Source organism: Topomyia yanbarensis, chromosome 2 (assembly GCF_030247195.1).
Source record: "Topomyia yanbarensis strain Yona2022 chromosome 2, ASM3024719v1, whole genome shotgun sequence".
NCBI classification, from domain to species: Eukaryota; Metazoa; Arthropoda; class Insecta; order Diptera; family Culicidae; genus Topomyia; species Topomyia yanbarensis.
Window position 1 is genome coordinate 93,358,978 of NC_080671.1, and position 22,892 is coordinate 93,381,869.

At 34.3% G+C, this 22,892-nt stretch overlaps 1 protein-coding gene across 3 annotated transcripts in view; it reads left to right on the top strand.

The window, feature by feature from the left end:
* Positions 1-22,892, top strand: part of LOC131678837 (mitogen-activated protein kinase 1) — a 301,065-nt gene that overhangs the window by 184,779 nt on the left and 93,394 nt on the right. For all 3 annotated transcript variants that reach the window (XM_058959234.1, XM_058959233.1, XM_058959235.1), the window contains exon 3: positions 16,732-16,858. In XM_058959234.1, coding sequence (XP_058815217.1) covers positions 16,732-16,858 — 127 coding nt within the window. The remainder of the gene's footprint in view (positions 1-16,731; positions 16,859-22,892) is intronic.

Here is a 22,892-nt window from a genome sequence, read left to right on the forward strand (position 1 = left end):
GCTAGCAAAAACATTCCGTTTGTGATTTGAAGAATGGAATAAAACTCGTTGCAATTGTTTTGTAATAGCTTGTTTGCTTTCCAGCAAATAGTAACGCCGAGTTATATACATATTCTAGATGCTGCGAGTGAGTGCAGTGACATCGGAAAATTTCCTGATGCTGTTCAGTTTTGAAGTCGTACATATGCAAGTATGTATACCTGACCTAATATTGCACAGTGGTCCAGAATGCGAATTTAGCAGGAATTTTAACTTTTTGCTAAAGTTAAATGACTTACAACATGTTTGGCAAAGTTGTTGTACTTTGCAAGGTCTTTCTTTTTGTTTAAACCGATGCTAGGGTGGTTCTAAATTTAGCAATATTTATAATATAACTTTTCAACGGTTTCAGATAGTGCTTTACTGTCTTCGATGAAGTTGTAGAGCAACACATTTTAGACAAATTTGCTGAGGACATGCAAGCTCTAGCTTTTATATTTTCTTTTGCATGAGAAATTCAAATGTAAGCTTTAGGGTGTTCCTTAAAAAAAACGGTTTTATTTCTATAACTTTTCAAGTTTTTATTTTACGTTAAAGTGCCCTTTGAACAACTTGAAGATTATTTTAGGACGCATAATTTGCTTTAAGACACTAACTACTTAACTTCTTTCGTTTTAAAGTTATAAGAACTTTTATATAAAAAATATAACTTTTTCTAATAGAATTATCTTCGATTCGGGCACTGAACATTAAATACTGTTGCTTTCATATGAAATAGCATGCTTTGTAGTATAGATCACCAAAAAATGACAAATACGATATTTTTTATATCTTGCAATATTTGCTCAAAAAATAGTTTATTTTTAGCAAAAAGTATATATAACTTTCTAACGAGCGAAGCTTTATATATCAATATATTACATATATATATAGTTCAATATATTAAGACAAATTGTTCTCCTTCAAAATATCTGAAAGTATTTCTAAAGTGATTTTAATGAAAAATTCAAACTGCAAAAGTTATACAAGAAAACCATTTTTAAAGAAACACCCTAATTTTTTTTGGTAAATTTCTTGGAAAATGAAAAGTACACGACATAGAGTTTCAGTGTCTTCGACAAGGTTTTTTAAAATTCATTTTCTTCAATTTTCTGGAAAACAGCGAAACTCTATCTCGAACCATTAAAAAGTTAATTTTCTGATTTTAACCCTTGTGAAGGCAAGCTAAAATCCTAACATTAAAGGGCAAGCCGGGCCTCTCAGGCCCATCTAAATTCAAGCTCCTTTTTGCCGTTCTCATATAGAAAGGTTATGCAATCGGTCGAAATTTCGACTTTTTAACCGAAACCCGCAGGGCCAAATCTCTTATACCATTCGACTCAGTTCGTCGAGATCGTAAAATGTCTGTATGTGTGTGTGTATGTATGTATGGATGTATGTATGTGGCAAACAATCTCACCGATTTTTCTCTGAAGTGGCTGGACCGATTTGTACAAATTTAGTCTCAAATGAAAGGTGCAGCCTTCCCATTGGTCGCTATTGATTTTTTTTTATTGATTCGACTTTCGGTTCTGGAGTTACGTGCTGAAGAGTACAATCACTCAGCAAATTTCCATAGAAACTGATACCACCATGATGTCCAAATGATGCAATATATATTAAAATATGTGCAACATTACTTGGCTTTGCATGTCTAGATCATTAATAACCCACCGAAGGCACTTCGACCACATTGGCCAGCTATGGCGGTTCTTGATGCCCCGGGGGAACTTACCAAGTTCCTAAGATAATGTCATACCTATTTCTCAGCAAATTCTGAGTTTTACAAACTTGGTTTCAAATGAAAGGTACAGCATTCCCGTTGGCTGCTGTTGAATTTCTAATTGATCTACGAGTACGAACACGCAGCAAATCCCGATTTCAGCGTATAAGGCGATGGATGTAAAAAGGTCAATTTTTTACCCGGAAGATCACGTCGACTGTCGATTGGTTCTGAGCTCCATTTCGTTTGAACACGACCAATAAATGTTTCTGGGTTTCTATTAATTTCTTCTGATGCATAACCGGAGTACATATTCATATTTTTCTGCATCAGATTCATCGTCGGAAGCAATACCATTCACATCTTCTTCCTCGCTTTGCGAATCAGTTTCAGAATCGTCTGCTGTTGAATTTGCTCAAATTTCTTCCATTATTTCAGATTCTTTGAGACGATTGAAAACATGGGCATATTGTCTTATAGCCATTTTAATTTTTTGTTGCTTTTAGATCCTACAATTTGAATAATTACGACAACTATAACACAAAGAATAGACAACAAAAACAGACAATAACGACAGAGTTAGGTTATGTTGTATCCAAATAACTGTCAAGTAGACCACAGTGGGTGAAATAAAAGTATTTACCCAAAAAATATGACACACGTCATTATCGTATGCTATTTTTACATTTCTTGTAAAAGAAATGTATAGAATTCGCTCAAACTTTCAAGATTTTTTTCTTATAAGAAAAGGTAAAAAGATAAAATCAATCAAAACATGAAAAAAATTCCTGCTAATATGAAGATGAACTCATCAAAATGTTTTTTTCAGATAAATAATTATGTATAAAACCCGTGGCACTCCTAGTAAATGCATGCACACCGGGCCTGCCAGGCCCGGCTTGCCTTTTTGTGCATGTAAAAAATTCAAACATAGATGCGCATCACTCCATAGATGAAAATTCTTTATTTTTGTTATAGATTTCAAAGCTACTTATCAAAATTTCCATGCCCAAGCTTATACTGCATACTCATTTTTTTTTTGTAACTAAAAAATGTAACGTGCCGGGCCTCTGAAACCTGGTTGCCTTTTTGAGGGTTAAGAAAATTAGAACCATCCTACCCACTATTTAAAATAATAGAAAAGTATTTTAAAGCGCAATATTTTATCATGAAAACGAAACTATATTTTTTATATTGTTCACCGTGGAAGTAATTTAAACATATTACAAAGAGTCAGCTCATGAAAAACGCAAATTTTTAATATAACTTTTTCAGTTCTCATTTTTTTCCCAACCTAACCTTCAGATGTTTTTCAGAGTTTTTGAAGACGAACATTTTCTTCTAATACATCAAAACTCTAGCTTTTATTGTTCAGAAGATATAAGCACTTAATATTTCAAAAATAGCTTTTTTAAAATCAATTTTATGAAATTTTAAAAAAATGTCGTATTCGCCATTTTTTGCTCAATTATAACTCTAGCTTAATTTATAGTTCAAAAAGAATTATCTTTAATTTGCCCCAAATGAGTGATATTGCTATTCCAAACAACCCCATTTTTGGCGAAAAAGTGTTCATAACTTTTCAACGGAAATAGCTAGATATATGGTACCATGAAACAAATTATTCGCCTTGAAACAATCTTAAAGTTGTCTGAAGACTACTTCAGTTTTTAATGAATACAGCAAAAGTTATTGGAATAAAACTGTATTTCGAAGAAACACCCTAAGCTCCAACTTTAATTTTTTTGTAAAATAAAAAGTATGACAGATAGTGCAAACTTTTCCAAAATTTGTCGTTCTACAACTTTGCTGAAGGTCGTTTGGCTCTAGCTAGAATGATTAAAAAGTTAATTTTTTCATCTTGGTAAAATTAGAACCACCCTAACTGTTGTTTTAACAAAAAGAGGGGGTTCATAAACTACGAAAACTTCTCCAAAGACTTAATAAGGCTAAGTTGTTTAGTTTTAGTAAAATCTCAAAATTCCTGCTAAATTTGCATTCTGGACCACTGTGCATTGGCTAACAACGCACAGTGGTCCAGAATGTAAATTTTGCGGGAATAATTGTAAGATTTTATTGAAACTGAACAAGTGTTATTATGTCTTTGGAAAAGTTTTCGTAGTTTGTGAGCGCCTTCTTTTTGGTAAGGGGGAATAGGAGTTTACTCCCCGATTTTCTGAAATACTTTCAAAAAAGTTTTCTCGTGAATGAGAAGGTCCAATGGATTGATTTTTTTTTATTTCGATTATAGAGTTTTAACCTTAAGGTCATTCGCCTCTTCGGATTAGAAAAATCTCTTATGAGAATTTTCTAACCCTATGTGCGGCGTCGGGACTCGAACTCAGGTGCGCTGCGTACAAGGCAATCGATTTACCAACTACGCTACGTCCACCCCTAATGGATTGACGTATTTTACATATTACGAAACAATTTTTAGTTGCATACGAAAACCCCCTCCGGCTCTTTGAAGTTGCCAGTAGATGGAATGTGGTGCCATGGAGTGGTGATCGTACGTCCCATGAAAAGGGTCTTAAAGCATATTTAATTTTTCTAGGCCTTGACCCATCCTTTTTTAAAAAATCAAATGATAAACAAATGGTTCGATTCTGAAAATATTTTTTGAATTTACTTAATAATTAAGTGTCTCAAAATAAATATGTAAGTTGAAGTTAAAGTCATAAAGTTAAATTTTTTTAGAGTTGATGTATTTACCCATTGGATTAAGCATTGCGTTCAACCGTGAGGTAGATGTTGAATAGTGTATTAATTCACAGATCATAAAGTAATCCAACTAATAGAGAGATAATAGATTTCTCATATGAATTATACTCGTGGAGCACCGAGAGCAACTTTATTTTTAAATCCCAAAACGCTTATGAAATTTTGAGTAGGTTATACTGGCCATGGCGAAAACATCACCAGTTGAATTATTTGTAATAAGCATGTTAAGAATCAAAATATTGTGTAATATACAAAAATAGTGTCACGGCGCTAACCATCAGCTACCATTCCTCACACGCCTCCTTTCTCTCTCTCTCTCGCTTTCTCTTTCTCGCTTTTTCTCTTTCTCTCTCTCATCGTATTCATGGCAACTATCACGACTCACATCTATCGTACTATTTCTCTATCCATTTTTGAGAAATATTTGTAGTCCTGCGAAAATTTGGTAAATGTTTGTATTATGAGAAAACTATAACTAATTAATATTCAAACCCTGTTCTGCCCTGAAGCTGAAGGGACCTCCCTTCGAAACGTTGCACTATTGGAATGATTGTGACCCAAAAATCGGAAACTATGCCAGCTCCATTTTAATTCTATTCTATACTAAACTTTTATGTATACTATAATCAAATACAACTTATTTATTATTACAAGTTGACAATCTTTATAGTAGTTCATGTATGTCTATTGTATCTCCACTTACTAGGTGTCTGTCTTTTGTCAAACTATGTTGTGTTTCAACATTCGCTCATCTGTTGGCTGTTCTCGTCGTGCACGTAGGTGTGGGGTGGACTATGAAAATAAGTTGTTCGTGGCACTTTCAAGCTTTAAATTTGAGTGTGTTATGAGTTTCTCTCAGTGGTTTTGTGTCTATTGCATGTAAGATGTCTGTTTACGAACGATTGAGTCCTGCCACATCTGTTCGTTTGTTTACACTGTCGTTACCGTTTTAGATCCATTTATTATTACAAACAAATTTGTACTTTCTATAATTAAAGAAATCCTTGCGCATCTCTGAAAAATATTCGACTTTACTGGTTAATACGGATGTTTGAGCATGGGCATGATGACCGTACAATTCGTTTAACTGGTTAATATGGATGTTTGAAGATAAAAATTTTAAAAACAGACATTCCGCGTAAGTTTTTCAAATTTTTCGTATCGCTATTGAATTTTGAATAAAATATATGTCAAAGTAGGGTAGTCGAGCCCTTATTCGCCTCATTAGGCAGGATGTCACACTATTTCGATTGTAATTCGGCTTACAGTGATTGGATTGCGCTTAAATAGGTATCAGCATGCTGGCTTCGTTCTTAAGAAGCAGTAACATAAAAAAATCTGGTTTGAAAAATGTAAAATACTCGCGTTTGAGCGAAGTGAAAAGTCGAGTGCAACGCACCCTTATTCATCCTACCATTTGACCTAATGCGTTGAATAGAGAGGGGGAGAGAGAGAGCAGAGACTGCTCTAACTCTAACAACTGGGTGGGATGAATACAGGAGCTAGGATTAATTAGGGCACAGTAACCCTATGTCATCTGAAAACAAAGATCTCCCTAAAATCAGCTTCAAGTTGTCCAATGGTTACTTTAGTTTGAATTAAAGACTACGAATATTTTATATAAATAAAATGAGATTTTAAGAGCCACCCTAAACCTTTATATTAAAATAAAATGAAAAGTATCACAGAAGGAGCTTATCAACCAGGGGTGGGCGTGGCGTAGTTGGTAAATCGATTGCCTTGTACGCAGCGCACATGGGTTCGGGTCCCGACCTTGCACATAGGGTTAGAAATTTTTCATAAGAGATTTTTCTAACCCGAAGAGGCGAATGACCTTAAGGTTAAAACCTCTATAATCGAAATAAAAAAAAGCTTATCAACCGTACCAATGTTTTAAGCAAAGTTTGGCGCTCTACAACGTCACTGAAGTAGTTTTGACTCTTTCGAAAATGATTAATAAGGTAATTTTGCTGAAATCCGAATCACCCCAGCTGCTATTTCAACGAAAGGAAGGGTCTTGCGAAGTACAACAGCATTCCTTTACATATTCTAAGGCTAAGTTATCTGGTTTTAGCACAATGTTAAAATTCACATTCTAGAGCATTTTGCAATGGCATGAAGGAAGATATACCACCTGCTCGTTGTTTTTCTTCGTAATGGATTCCAATTAGTATAAGAATGTGCCTATCCATAAATGCTGAGAAATTCTTGAATAATCCCATTTACTCCCGGTACAGACTCAAGACTGTTTTCCAAACGATATGGTAGGTTAGGTAAATAAAGAATGAACACGAAATTATTGCAAACACAGTAAATCTGCCATCCAATCTCTTGAATTTATTGTACAAAGACCAAATCTGTAGGGTGAATCTATACATGTATGTAGTACAGTTTAGATCAATTATTCGATGTTAGGTGGTATGATGTTCTACACATTCGCTTCACGCCACTCGCATAGGTACATGTATACAGTCATATTCGCACATTGTCTAAGTTTGTCATTTACACCCATAATGTACTTTTTAGTTCTTCTTGGTTCCCATTTCATCCTATCCGAATATGTTTTGATTGAACGTAGTTCAGGGTAGAAAATGTGTCGAATTAGTCTCACACCATTTCAAAAAGAAGTTTTTTTTGTTATATTCAATTTTGCAAAATTGGCTTTCCGCAGGTGCAAATTGCCTGCCCAATAAGATATTTTGAGGTGGATTTTGACATTGTGATCTTATGGTATCAAGTATTTTTTCAAACTTCATGTGAGGAGTTCGCTATAGGGTAATTTCCAGAATATAAACAATAGAAAAAGTACAAATTTTGGTTAATTTCTGTCAAGCAGAAAAAAGCTTGCAACCGCTTGTGAGTGTTCTAATAATTTCGCGCTCACCTTCTGCATATGCGAGAAGATAGCGAAGATCTCATTCGACATCAAATTGGATTGTACATCCCGTAAAGGTATCCTTGTTCGTCTAGCTAATATCGTTTGGTATAGGGAAAAAACCCTTTATTGCAAATTGTTTCCTCGAAAATCGCTTCATTCGTGTTATACGATTATGTTCTAGTCATCCGAAACATATGCATGAATTAAGTTTGTTTGCTCGATTCTCTGCTAGATGCTTGTCGAACAATGGCACTTGATGTTTTCAACGCACGTTATCTTGTACGTTTCATTTGTTTGAAACACATAGCACACGTTCAAAACGAAGGGAAATCGAAGGGTGGGGATGATTCTACTTCAACGCACATGATTAAATTATCTTTCAATTTCCAACTGTTTGAGGTTAAGCCGTGCAAATCATTAAATTCAATCAGCATAGATTCATGCAGGGGAAATCAGTTACAATAAATTTGCAGTGTTTTATCTACAAGTGTACCTATTGTTAGTGCCAACATACAGATGGATGTCACCTACACTCATCTAGAAATTGTATTTGACGAAATAGATCAAAAAATGCTTCTTTGCAAGCTATCTCGCTTTGACAGCTGTACACAGCTGTGTCTTTTTCTAAAAATTCTTCGAGTTAAGTTAGGCAGCAGCGTATTATCACAATTTTTCAATGATTTTGGAGTGCCATAAGGAACATTTGATTATTTTTATATTAAATTATGCGCTGCGCTATATTTTTTTAGTGGAGAAAAATTATGGTAAAAACTATTTTTCTCCACCAAGAAAATTGTCGAAAAGCACATATGCGCGTGAAGGCTACACAACCTAAAACTAAATTAGTTGTAGTATGTGCGTTTTGACTTCATCTCATCAGAATGCGACACTAACTTAGCGACAGAATTAAGCTAGCATCAGATTGAAGCTAGCTTCAAAAACGTTATCTTGTACAAACTAATAGTTTTGCGTGATGTCTCACAAGAAAAAGAGCTGAATCAATGCGTGTTGTCTCACAAGAACAGGAGCTTGGAGCTTAATCAAAATAGTTTTGATAGGCTCTAGAATGTGTTAAATCCACTCTAGCTGCGAGTTAAAATAAAAAGAAGGTCATGGCAGTTATTTAGTAGCAATCGTTTGCAATCCAAAATATAACCTGGTTAGCACTGAAGGTTTTCAAAACAGCCAACACCGTACTCCAAAAGATCATCGCACGTAAAACTCGTGTTGGTGACTACGCCAGTTATCTCAACTTTGTGCGCGGGTACGTAGACACGACACTTCTTCATAAGAGTACTGTTTGTAGTATTGCTTGCTTTAGACTGGAAAACACAACCATCCGCCGGTCTGGGCGTACTTTACAGAGAATGTGCAATAACCTAATTAGTTGCTTCGGTGATTTCATTGACTTGTGAAAATTCTTCGCAGAAGTGTCAAGAATTAATTAATTCACTGAACGACGCTGGTGATATAATTTTTTACATTCTGAAAGTACGAATATATTGCATATTTGTATTGTATATGATGGCGACCTCTGAATGTACAGGCAGTCTTGCAATAGGTCGTTTGATGTACAGTATAGCTATCACCTTCCACATTCAGGGCTAAAAATTAATTATTATGTAGATGCAAACAAGTTTCTTCCATAAGTACACTGACAGTCAGTGGAAGATGGATCGTATACACTAGAGTGGTCCAAAAAAATTTTCGCACAATAATTCTCAGCCTGATTTTGAAAATAGAAGCAAAAACAAATATATTTGAGTCTTTGCTTTCACTAAAACTCCAACCAGAACCACTCGCACATGCCCCCTGAAAATATAGCGAATTTCACAGTTTCAATGAATTAACGTTATTTTATTTCGATAAACTATATTGAAAAATGGTTAGAATTGTTATTTATTGCATTTAGCATTATTTAATTCATTTTTTCCATTCTGACTTAATTTGTAATAATGATCGATGATAAAAAAGTACCGTAACCGGGGTGACATTGATCACTTTTCGAAGTAATCATTACATATTTTTAGACGCAACACATTTTTTTCATGTTTAATATTTTTAAACCATGTTCTGATGTATGGAGAACAAGATTGGTTGGTTTACCTTAAATTGTCCGCTTACAGCTATTGTTCCAAAAATGATTTCAAGTTGAAGTTCGTTTTCGTATTCCGGGGTGACTTTGATAACCTGCATGTTCACCCACACTAAGTTATTGATGTCAATGTTTTTCATTCAAATATTTGTTTAAACTAATTCTGTAAAGATACTCATTGTTTAATAGATGTTAATTAGTATTATATAAAGTATTTCAATGTACTGTGAAATTCGAATAACCAGAATTCGCATAATTTGTGTCAAACTAGAATGAAAGATTATGAAAACCTTTAAAACTGCTAAAATTGTATTATTTCAGTGCTTTATCAATGTACAAAAAGTTTCATCCATTTTAACACGTTGGAATATTGAACAATAAAAAAAGTGTTGCCAATTTTAGTATAAAATAATTTGACATAATTGCCAACTAGCTTCACAAAAAATGTATTTAAAATAAACAAACTTAAAACTAAATTTGGCATATATATATACATATATATATATATATATATATATATATATATATATATATATATATATATATATATATATATATATATATATATATATATATATATATATATATATATATATATATATATATATATATATATATATATATATATATATATATATATATATATATATATATATATATATATATATATATATATTAAATTACTTAAGCTAATCAAATGGAGAATTAGACAATGTTGATAAAAAGTTATAAAGTTAATAAAATAAATTGAATTGAGTTAAATTAATCTTTTGGACAAAATGAATAAAAGGAATGGCTGAATAGAATTAATAAGATTAATAAAATGAAGAAACTGAATAAAATTTGTGAACTGGAAAAAAATCATTGAACTGAATCAAATGAATTAAATTAATAAAATTTTAAAATTATTAAAACGATAAAATTTAAAAAAAAATATTGGATTAGAAAAATTGCAAAAACATTTGAATTATAAAATAATACAACAACAAATTTAATAATAAATACACAAAATGTGTAAATTGCAAAAAGATGAATTAAATTGGTGAAATGAGTACAATTAATAAAAGTAACATCAATGAAATGAACAAAATTAATAAAATCAATAGAATGAATAAAAAACAAATGATTCAAATCAATAAAGGGAATAATATAAACGAAATTATTGAAATTAACAAATCAAATGAAATGAACAGAATGAATGAAATGAAAATTTAATAAAGTGAATAACACTAATAACATGAATAACATGAATAACATGAATAACATGAATAACATGAATAACATGAATAACATGAATAACATGAATAACATGAATAACATGAATAACATGAATAACATGAATAACATGAATAACATGAATAACATGAATAACATGAATAACATGAATAACATGAATAACATGAATAACATGAATAACATGAATAACATGAATAACATGAATAACATGAATAACATGAATAACATGAATAACATGAATAACATGAATAACATGAATAACATGAACAACATGAATAACATGAATAACATGAATAACATGAATAACATGAATAACATGAATAACATGAATATCATGAATAACATAATTAACATGAATAACATGAATAACATGAATAACACGAATAACACGAATAACACGAATAACATGAATAACATGGATAACATGAATGAAATGAGTAAAATTAATAAATTTAACAAAATTATTATAATTAGTGAAATTAATAAAATCAATAAAATGTATGAGATGAGCACAATGAAAAAAATCAGTAAAATTTTTCAAATTAATGAAATTCTTAAATTTAAAAAAAATCAATAAAATGAATGAGATGAATACAATGAAAATAATTAATACAATTATTCAAATTTATGAAATTCTCAAAATTAATAAAATCAACAAAATAATGCAAATTAATAAAATTCATGAAATTAAAAAAAATATTAAAGCTAATAAAATCAATTAAACTAATAACATTAATAATGTTAACAAAATTAATAAAATTCATTAAAGTAATAAAATAAATGAAATAAGAAAATAATAAATTAATAAAATGAGTGAAATGAATAAAGTGAATAAAATGGATAAAATGAAGAATATGAATAAAATGTATCAAATACATGAAATAAACAAAATGAACAAAATGAATAAAAGCATAAAATGCGCAAAACGAAAAAAATGAACAAAATTAATAAAATGAATAGAATTAATAAAACAATAAACCCCTCCGAATATCTTGACCAAGCATAAGTCTTCGTTTAAAAAATCAAATTTGTATTCTGTATTCCTAGTTTTAAGATAGTTGTAATTTTTACTCTTTATTGAAACTTATGTCCTCCATCTTGTAAATAGAATTGTATCCCTAGTTTTAAGATATCTGTGAAATTTCTCATAAATATTTTTCCCCCTTTTGTATACCAAACCATATTGTTAGTTAGTTTTAACTGTAAAATATTTCGTAAAATACTATTACTACCCCTCTTGTATATCAAACTGAATCCCTTGTTTTAAATTTTTTTATAAAAAAATCTTTTGCCCCTCTCTTGTTCATAGAATCTTATTTCTAATCTTAAGATAGCTGTAATTTTTTTTCTCTTTTATAAAAAAAATATTTCGACATTGTAACCTCCTAGTTCTAAGATATCCAAAATGTAAAAACAAGAGAATTTGGCACCGCCAAGCTAACGCATTTGTGCCTATCAAATAAACGAAATGAATAAAAAAATAAAGCAATAAAATTATCAAAGTTAACAAAACTATTAAAATTAATAAGGTTAATGAAATTAATCAAATTTCAAAAAATATTAAAATTAATAAAATTTATGATAAATGGAATTTATAAAATTATTATGATTAATAAAATTAATAAGATTAATAAAATCAATGAATCGAATAAGATATATGCAATGCTTAAAATAAATAAAATAATTAAGATTAGAAAAATTGCTAATATTAAGAAAATAATAAAATTATTCAAATCAATGAAATTGATGAAATTATTCAAATTAATTAAATTAATAAAATTAATAAAACTACTAAAATAAATAAAATAATAAAACAATGAAATGAATAAGATGAGCAAAATGAACAGGGGTGGACGTAGCGTAGTTGGTAAATCGATTGCCTTGTATGCGGCGAATCTGGGCTCGAGTCCCGACCCCTGCACATGGGGTTGGAAATTTTTCATAAGATTTTTCTAACCGGAAGAGGTGAATCACCTTAAGGTTAAAACCTTTATAATCGAAATAAAAAAACAAAATGAACAAAATAATAAAATGAATGAAGTAAATAAAGCGAATAAAATGAGTGAAATGAATGAAATGAAGCAAACGGATAAAACTAAAAAAAATGAATAAAATAAATGAAATTAAAAAAAAATGATTGGATGAATATAATGAATGAAGTAGGTAAAACTATTAAAATGAATAGAATGTATAAAATCAATAAAATCAATAGGATCAATAAAATGAATAAAATGATAAAAATAAATAAAACTGACAAATTTATGAAATTAAGAAAATCTATAAAATGAATACGATGAATGAAATTAATGATATTAAAAAGATAATAAAATTCATAACTTTAAAAATAATAAAATTATTAAAATTAATATGATTCACAGAATTCATAAAATAAATAAAATTCATGAAATTAATAAAATTAAAAGAATTTATGAAATTAATAAAATTAATGAAAATATTAAAATTTATTTTTTACATTTTAACGACATTCAATTAACTAGAATGGACTTGTCTGTCTATACCAGGACACATGCTAGTTAACTCGGGTGATTCGTAGTTATGCTGCCTAAGCTCGACCCTCATTAGCAGAAGACAAAAATCAAGCCCGTACGATATTAAGCCTGTTCTAATGACCCTGCCACTTCTAGTTTTCCGATCTGTTTACTTCACATCCTTGCTCTCACTTGAGTACTATGGCTCTAATTTTCATAACTTTCCCTACCCGGTAATCTCTAGCTAATTGAATGTCGTTAAAATGTAAAAAATAAAACTAACTAACTGTGACTAACATAGTCAAAAAAAGGAAAACAAAATTAAAATTTATAAAATAATAAAATTAATAAAAATAATTAAATTATTATTGAATTAAATTTATTAAAATTAAATCGATCAAATAAAAGATAATAGAATTCATAAAATGAGTTAAATAATAATATCAATAAAATAAAGGAAATGATAAAATTGATAAAATGAAGAAATTGAAAAAAGAAGGAAAATAATGAACAAAATAATATTAAAATGAAAAAAAGAATAAATTGAATCAAATGCATGATATAAACAAAATGAATAAAACGTATATAATAAAAAAAATTAATAAAAAAATATAAAGTGAGTAATATGAATAAAGTGAATAAAAAGAGTAAAATAAATACAATGAATGAAAAGTATAAAACTGATATAATTTATAAAATGAAAAAAATCAGTAAAATTAATAGTCAATGAAATGAATAGTATGAATAAAATTAGTAAATTGAATAAAATGCATGCATTGAAACAAAAGAATAAAGAGAAAAAAAATTGAAAAAAATAAAAAAAAAACAGAAGAAAGTGAAAGAATGAAAAAATGCGAAAATAAAGAAAACGAAAAAAATAACAAAAAGAAGAAAATAAAGGCATGAATATGAAGCAAATAAAGAAAATAAATGAATAAAAAAAGAAATAAAATCAATAAAATGAAAAAAACAATACATTTTTAATGAAGGTTTTGACGTTAGGGTCATTCTCTTCTTTTGCAGGTTAACGAAATCTCTTTAGAAATTTCTCTAATCCTTTGTGAAAAAAAAGAAAATGAAATGAATAAAAAAGGAAAAAAAGAAATAAAATCAATAAAATGATAAAGAATTCTGTTTCCAATTAATAAAATAATACTATTATTAATATAATAAATTCGATAAAATTTATGAAATTGAGATTGATATTCAGCCCCTTCATGCCCATGTTGTTTGTGGACAACAACGTTTTTAAACAGCTATAACTTTTGATTGATGCAAACTTTGCTCACAAAAACAAGTAAGGCTAATAAATGTGACTATTGCCTTTCATTTGAGTATAAACAGTTACAGTAATATGCTCTAGAACTGAAGTTATTACAATTAGTCTGGTTGGATTCCGATGGAGCAGTGCTGCCAGGGACAGTTTACGTTGACGACTGAGAATGATTTTTTCATATATCTTCTTTATGTTGCAATATTATTGAAAACTGATAAAAGTTATCAATTTAGACTGTCTTTGGCTACGTTTTCCATGCAATTGGACTATTGTGAATATTCTAGGAGAATTGTATTGAACATTGGAAGGTAAAAATTGAGCAGCTTCTAGCTTTGCGAGGGAGATTTCTTTATGAAGAAATGCTTTTCGTGTTTCTTGATCCTATCGTTTTCAACGAAAAATAGTTTTGAAACCCTACATGTACTAGAAAAAAGTTGAGCATGAAAGGGTTAACTCACCGGAAAACTCTAAGCTTACTCATATGACCATACTCCACGCATTTCCAAACTCTCTTCCTACAATTCTTTGCTCTCCCTTGAGTACTATGGCTCCTAATATTGAAAAATATTTCACACCTTCCAGTCATTTGCTAATTAAATGTGATTTTTTATATTTATTTGGAATGGCTCGTGGCATTGGCATAATTGAGCCACGAATCTTTTATATATTGACAAAAACGCAAAAAGCACAATTTAAAAAAAAAAACAAATTATTGCGGCGCGTTGCTGTGTGTGCCACTCTTCTCCTTCTTTGGTAGAGAATCATTTGCGCGTTGTGGATCGTTGAGTCCATCCTCTCTCTCTCGCTCTCTTGTATGTCCATGTTGTCTTCGCTAGGGCATTTTTGGTTTTCACTAGTGGATGTTCGACACTTAAGAGCGTACATACCTTTTTACATTAAAAAAAAAAACGATGAAATTTTTTTTTCTCTATTTGAAAGTCCTTTACGTCCATGTCTTTATCGGTACTACTTTCATGCTGTTCATCGTCAGAAATTCTAGTTTGTTTCATGTTCTTGTGGGTTGCTGTTGTAAATCTGTCTTCATCGGTATTTGTTTCTTTATTTACAAATAACTAAGCTTTGTGCCAATGATATTTTGCGTGAAATGTTTCAGTACCAAAATCCACCGTGCATTCATCTTTTCATGTGTTATTATCCAATTCACGACCACTCATTCCAAAAATCGTCGACCTGGTCGCTCTTAATATGGTTAGGCAACTCTAACTAGCTACCGGTCACAACCGGACACCTCCTGCGGGGCTACATTGTCACTACATGGTGCAAAACAAAATTGCTTCCAGGAAACCTATTGCTACTTACCACGATATTCATAAATCAATATTCTTTTGCTATTCACATGGCCCCACGGTGACATCCAGGCCCGGAACCATCGAGTGTTGTGCAAGAAGCTCGGAAGCACTTCCAACGAAAACCCCAAGTCAGGGGTTTTTGTTTTTCAAGTGTAATCAATCAACATTATTTACAGACGCCGGAACGTATTACGACGGCAGCAGCACAGCTGGGCAACGGACGTACCCCCCCCCCCCTCTGATGGAGCGACGCGAGCGAGTCCAGTATGGAAGTTGATATGAAAAATGGAACCGAAATTAGTTCCAGGGATGAACGGATTTTCTTTACCGGTCGGTAATTGATTACTTTCACGGATTGTCGCGATCAAACAGTCCGTTGTCTTCTTGATTTTCGGGTAATTGGTCTGTATTGTTTCGGAAGAAATTTTAATTAAAATAATTAACTAACCCGCGTTAAGCCGCTTAGGAGGTGGAGTGAGAACTTCTTCAGGAACCAAAAAAAAGCAAAATGGGTGAGAGACGAAGTCGTAGAGTTGATCACAGACCTGTTTAGACAAAAGAATTTCTAATTACTAGCTACGCTTCAGATGATCTTTGTAGTAGTCCTAATCACTTCGAGTTACACTTTTCTTTGGCAATTGGAATGCAGCAAAAAATGTAGAAAGACCTTTAAAGAAGAATGTTTATATTTATATTTAAAAAAAGTGGCGGGTTTTAAAAGGAAACTTTTCTTTTCCTTCCTTTCTATTTTTTTTTTCATTCAACTTCTCGGAAGTAAAGAATGCCGCCGCAGGGAAAGCTTCTGTTTTATATTTTATCGAGGGGATAAGAAAGGTCTATTTGTAAAAAACTTCTAAGCAATTTTACCCTGTTCAGCTATACACTTAAGAATTTACACATCCACATCTGTGATCTGACTTTCCCTTACGAATTGCTGTATAATAACCTTTACTTATAAGTCTATTTTGCTGTCTTTTAATTACAGATCTGCAGTGGACACCGTGACAAAAACAAAAGTTGCCATCAAAAAAATATCCCCCTTCGAGCATCAGACCTACTGCCAGCGAACGCTGCGTGAAATCAAAATTCTCACCCGATTCAGACACGAAAACGTAAGTTTCTGGTGCTATACGCACCCACCCACCCACACGCAAGTCGGCACACAAGTCGTGTGACATTGGCACTTCATTTACCGACACTGCCGTCGTCATTATATTTCCGAAAGTTGGCAAAGTTTCTTGTCGTACCGTTTGTATAATCACAGTTCATATCGTTTTTTTATTCCCTCCACCCGACGACAGAACATTACCCCTTGGTATGCGTGTCTGGAGGCATTCTGTGATATTCTAGGTCTAGGAATTGGTGAAAATGATAAATTGGTGAGGGCGTAGAATAAATAAATACAAAGTTTTTTAACGAAACCACTTTCACAATATTGAAACGAATTTTCTCTTCCTTCCCAAAGGGCCTGTTAATGAACGCAAAGTGAAACATCAATCAGAAGGTACAATCCCATGAGTTTGCACTCTCCATTTAATTCTAATGAAGCAGACGCATGGTGGTTAGTCACTGCCTAATACGTGGGTCCTGGTTCTGCTAGGTTGATTGAGTTGTAAAAAGTGAATAAAAATCAAGCTTGATTATATCGACAGTCCATAAAAAAAATCACATCACCACTAACCGCGTCGAGGTCAAGAGTTCACCAACTTTGCACCCATAAACCGTTTAGTGTCATACCAGACAGAGCGCAGCGTCTCCCCTGTACATATAACTCAATCGTATCCGCAACTGATTCGGAATCAAATTGATTCACGCTGGAAATCATGTTAGGAATAGAAGGAATCGTTCAATCATATTTGCCATTAGCTTATATTGGATCACTGACTGGGCTTCCACATCATCTGCGGATCGATAGGGTAATATGTAGATTTCGGAAAAATCATCATTCCGCATTCAAGCAGTTATGTCTGATTTTCCGATAGATACGATATCAGTCACGGCGACGACGACGACGGCGACTAGGACGTTCTCCTATCAATTGGTTGCTTCAGTTCCAAGTGGAAAGATTTATTCCTGCCCGTCGACCAAATGGTCTCGTAACAGATTATGACGATGCTGGTCGTAAACGATGGCAGAATCGGTATAATCCTGGAGCAGCATCGTTTGGTGCCCGCCGGGAGAGATTTCAGGAATGATGGTGGTGATGTCACCGTTAGATAGGAACGATTTATTGGTCATATTGGACTGTTTGAAACCAACAGGTTTCACACAAATTGATTGGTGTTTATGGTACGATACCCAAGGTGGGTCTGAGGATTGGGATAAGTTTCTGTCAGCATTACCGTAAAGAGAGCGGTCCTGTAATCAACTTATTAACGCGGTGCTATTTGAACTAATGGAGGAATGTGCGTTGTTCGATGTACCGTTTCAAAACAGGACTTACCGTAGATTGGACCATTTCCAGGTACTTGCTAATGGCACGGTAGAGAGATCATGAATTTCTAGGCACGTGCGCAAAATTTATGTGCGTCGCTGATGTTCTTTCGATCACATTTCCGCAGGCATTGTAATTCTCTCTCACTCACGCGAGAAGAAGCTTATCCGATGTACAACTTTTCCGAGATAAGATGAGTCGCAAAATTCTCCGTCTCCACAAATAGCGTGAAAATGATTTTCCGGATAATTTTTTTTTTACTTTTTCCTTCTCACCGGAGAAGGTGATAAAAATTTAATATCGTGGAAATCAATAAAAACTTCAAAAAAATACACTTAACCCATTCATGCCCATGTTGTTTGTGGACAACAACGTTTTTAAACAGCTATAACTTTTGATTGAGGCAAGATTTGCTCACAAAAACAAGTAAGGCTAATAAATGTGACTATTGGCTTTCATTTGAGTATTAACGGTTACAAGGATCAGCTCTAGAACTGAAGTTGTTGCAATTAGTCTGATTGAAATCCGATGGAGCAGTGCTGCCAGGGACCGTTTACGTTGACGATGGAAAATAAATTTTTCATATAACATCTTTATGTTGCAATATTAGTGAAAACTGATAAAACTTATCAATTTAGACTATTTTTGGCTACGTTTTCCACACAGTTGGACTATTGTAAATATTCTAGGAGAATTGTAGTGAGTATTACAAGGTAAAAATTGAGCAGCTTCTAGCACTGTAAAGAAAGCAACTACCTTTATGAAAAATGGTTTTTGGAGTTTCTTAAGTCCATCATTTTAAAGGAAAAATAGTTTTGAAACCCTACATACACTAGAAAAAAGTTGGGCATGAAAAGGTTAATTACAAAGAAAAGCGGCAAAGAAATATGATAGACTTGTTTTTTCGTGTTTTGGAATAACGGCAGGAAAGCAGCGAGCGAAAAAAGGATACCGTGATAAACTCATTCACTCATTCTCCGGCTGTTTTATTTATCCGGAGAAATAACACGTTGTATTTATCCGGAGAAGTTGTGTGAGTGCCAATAACTTTTCGTGTGAAAATGTGAGTTTTTATTGTTGCAGTAGCAAACTATTCGGGCGCATTTACTCATATGAGTATCGCTTGCACATTTGCTAGTGAAACTTACACAATATAAACAATACGCATGGAACCAATTTCGCCCAAAAGAAAATTCCTGAATAAAAGTTACAATAATTTGAAAGTGATTTTTTATTCAGTTATCAGGTAGGCACGGATGCGTTAGTTTGACGGTGCCAATTACTTTTTACATTTCTTACAATTAAATGCATAGGATTCGCCCAAACTATGAAAACTTTTTTTCTAGGCTCGGAGGGCCGAGTCTCATATACCAATCGACTGAGCTCGACAAATTGGGACAATGTCTGTGTGTATTTTGTTTTATGGTAAGGCTCAAAAGCTTCAAAAGGCTGGTCCGTAGTGCATTGGCACAGTGTGACGACTCACTTTCGTGCCTAACCACTAAAACACTTCTTACTCTTTTTTCGATCTTATTCTCCACGAACTGAATTTTACCGCTAACGAATCTATTTTTGTAGCATTCTTAAGAATTTTCTATGATCAACAAGTTACCTTTTATGAAAACTGATTGAAGAATAATAGAGATATACAAACGAGAAAATGATAAAATTTAATATGTATGACTAAAGGCCCTATAACCCAAACTTCGTATTCGGACAAAGGTCAAAAAGGTTCCGTTCTATTTGTGAGATTTTTCACATTAGAAAAACTGCAAAATATGTATAATTTGCATCACAGAGCAGAAAGTTTATTAAAAATAGGGGATTTTGGGGCCAAAATGACCCAGTACCCTACTTTCGGTATTTTTCTAGAAACAGAAATATCTCTATTCAAATACTAAGGTTATTTTCTTTAGAGATATAAATTGTAATTTTCTGATCGCTGCTTCAAAAGTAGCATTTAATATATTTTTCCTCCATATTTTCCCATAGTACCAATTTCAAAAATTTCAAGTGAAGTGGGCAGGAGTCTAGAATTGTCCAAATGATGTGAAATGTGGCATCTGAGCTTACTTTGACATTTGTCACAATATGAGACAGGGGGACTTTGAGAATTCAAAAAAAAAATTGTTACAATGCCCTAGCTTCCAGCCTTATCACAATTTTCTCTGATAGTCCCCGATGGTGAACTCACTTTACTGCGACTTAGAGTTCCCCAACGGAGGAATTTCTCCTGATACCGATACCTACTTCCTTGAGCCATTTAGTTCCCAGTTTTATCGAGATGTACTCGGATATTATACGACGATGAACTACCCTACTCCGACTGAGAGTTCTCCGGCAGCGGAATTTTCTTTTTTCCAATGTATGTTACGTGAGCCAATTAGCTCCCACTTTGCCACGATATAGTCGGATAGTCCACGGCTGTGAATCTACCCTACGGCGGTAGATTTCTCTCGATACCGATGTTCGTTTCCGAGAGCATCTTAGCTCTCCGCTACGACCCGATCTACTCGATCCAGTCCCCGCAGGTGGACCTAGCCTACTCGGGCCAAGCAGTAGGTGCTGAGGTTTGTCCAGTAGTTCCGGGTGGAGCGTAGTTTATGGTTCACTGGCGCCCCTACGACTCACTGCTATTCGATGCGGTATAATCCCGGAAGGGGATCTAGGCTACTCACGAGCTACCCGGTAGGGTGTCGAGGTCGGTCCGGCGATTCCTGTGAAGCCTGACATCCGGTTCGCTGGCGCTTCAGCGACCTGAACCCGTTGAGTAACATGCTACGGCGCATGTTACTCAAATGGTTCCCGGCGGTGGGCTTAGTCTACACCGACGGAGAGTTCCTCGGCGGCGGAATTTCTCCCGAAAACCGATTTGTGGTTTCATGGCGGTTTTTTGGCCAATGGCGGTACTTTGTTGATCCCTTGGCCTCTTCCTCCTTAGCTTCGAGAGTACCCGTAAATACTCTTTGTTGACAGAATACCAGACTGTCACATTAGGCATACCCCTTTGAACTTCGATAGTCTGTTTACCAAGTGTATCCGGCGGGCATATAGGCCGATACGATGCTGGATCTCCTGAAGGTTTCCCTTGTTTTGGCAGCAACACCAGCTTCTGGATCTTCCATCTATCCGGGAAGTAGCCATCGTCCAAGCATTTCTGAAAGACCATCCTGAACATGTCCGGAAACGCCAGTTTGGGGATACCATCCAGCCCGGGAGCGTTCTTCGCTTTCAGCCCCTTTGCCACTATAAGAAGCTCGTCATTGGAGACTCGATTGTCACCAGCATCAACTTACGGTGTGGGTTGGGTGGGGCCGTGCTTCGCGAGAAGACCCTCCACGATAATTTTCAATTTGTCAGCGCACATTTCGAGTGACGTCATTGTACCCTTGACCTTGCGAACACGACATGGGTTGGCGTTTGCTTCTCTGCACAGCTCCTTGTAGCAGGTGGACTTGCTTAGCACTATCTCGCGTTTAAAAGCGGCCCTAGCCACCCAGGAATGTTACCTTACACTCTTCTCTGACTGCCTCAGATCTTGCTCATTGAACGCGTCTTCTGGATTTTAGGTAGGCAGTCCGGAGGATGCTTAGTCTTCCGTTCCACCAGTATGCCGGACGCCGGTAATTTCTCGGCTTCATTTTTCTTGGCGTTGTTACATCACATGCCCTCGCTACTGTTTCCGGCGACTCATCGGCGCTCGAAATTGGAGTGACGCTGTCAGCACGAAGTGCTTCCACAAAAAAGTCCTTGTCGAAGTCCATTATTTTCCACTTTCGCTCACCAGTCCTTACTTTCTGCGTTACAATACAATTCCACCGACCAATTCTGTAGTGGGACGCCTGGTGGTCGCTATGTGTGTACTGCTCATTAATTGCAGAATGTTATGTCGATGATTGTTATTTCGTCCAGCATCCGATTGTATTAATCTGGTGTCCAGGGGGAGTATAGCAGCTACAGACGAATACGCCGTTGATCCTAGCGATCACGAAACCTTCGTGTGTGTTATCAACTCCTTTTGCACAGGGAAACTGCCCATTACTTGGATAGCCGCTATTCCTGCACTATCGACGTTTCCGTCCTCCGGTTTTGCAGGTCATGCACCTTGGTTGCTTCGTGCAATCTCTAGCAACGTGCCCCTTTTCTCCGCATTTTCTACACAGTGCAGACCTGTCCGGGCCCTTGCAGTTCCTCGCCAGGTGTCTGAGGTCAAAGCATCTGAAGCTTTGCTCCATTTGCTTGGTAACTCGCGCAGCGAGTCTCAGCGAGCACATCGACCATCCGACTTTTATTTTGCCGGTAGCTATCTGCCAGCTTGTTGACAACGGCCACCGGTAGTCGAATCGCCGCCGTTTGAGTTCCTCCATACGATTTCCTAATCCAGATAGTCGCCGGTACATCCAGTTTTCACTGCTCGATCAGTGCACCCTTTCGTTCTTCAACGGTCTCTTCTAGACCCTTGCACTCGACTACAGCTTCCTACGACAGGGCTCTCATGTTCGCCTAGCTGCTCGCGGTAGGTCGAGCTCTTAACGGAAGGATGCTTCTTCAGCTCGAATATCATCTCGCCTTTCTGAGTACGTCTCGTTTTGACGACGTTCTCTTCCAGCTCCTTCAACTCTGGGTCCTCTCTCACTTTCTTGAGAAGAGCGGCATAGTACGTCGTATCGTTCGCTTCGATGATCAGTGCATCGCCCTTGTACCTCTCCCGA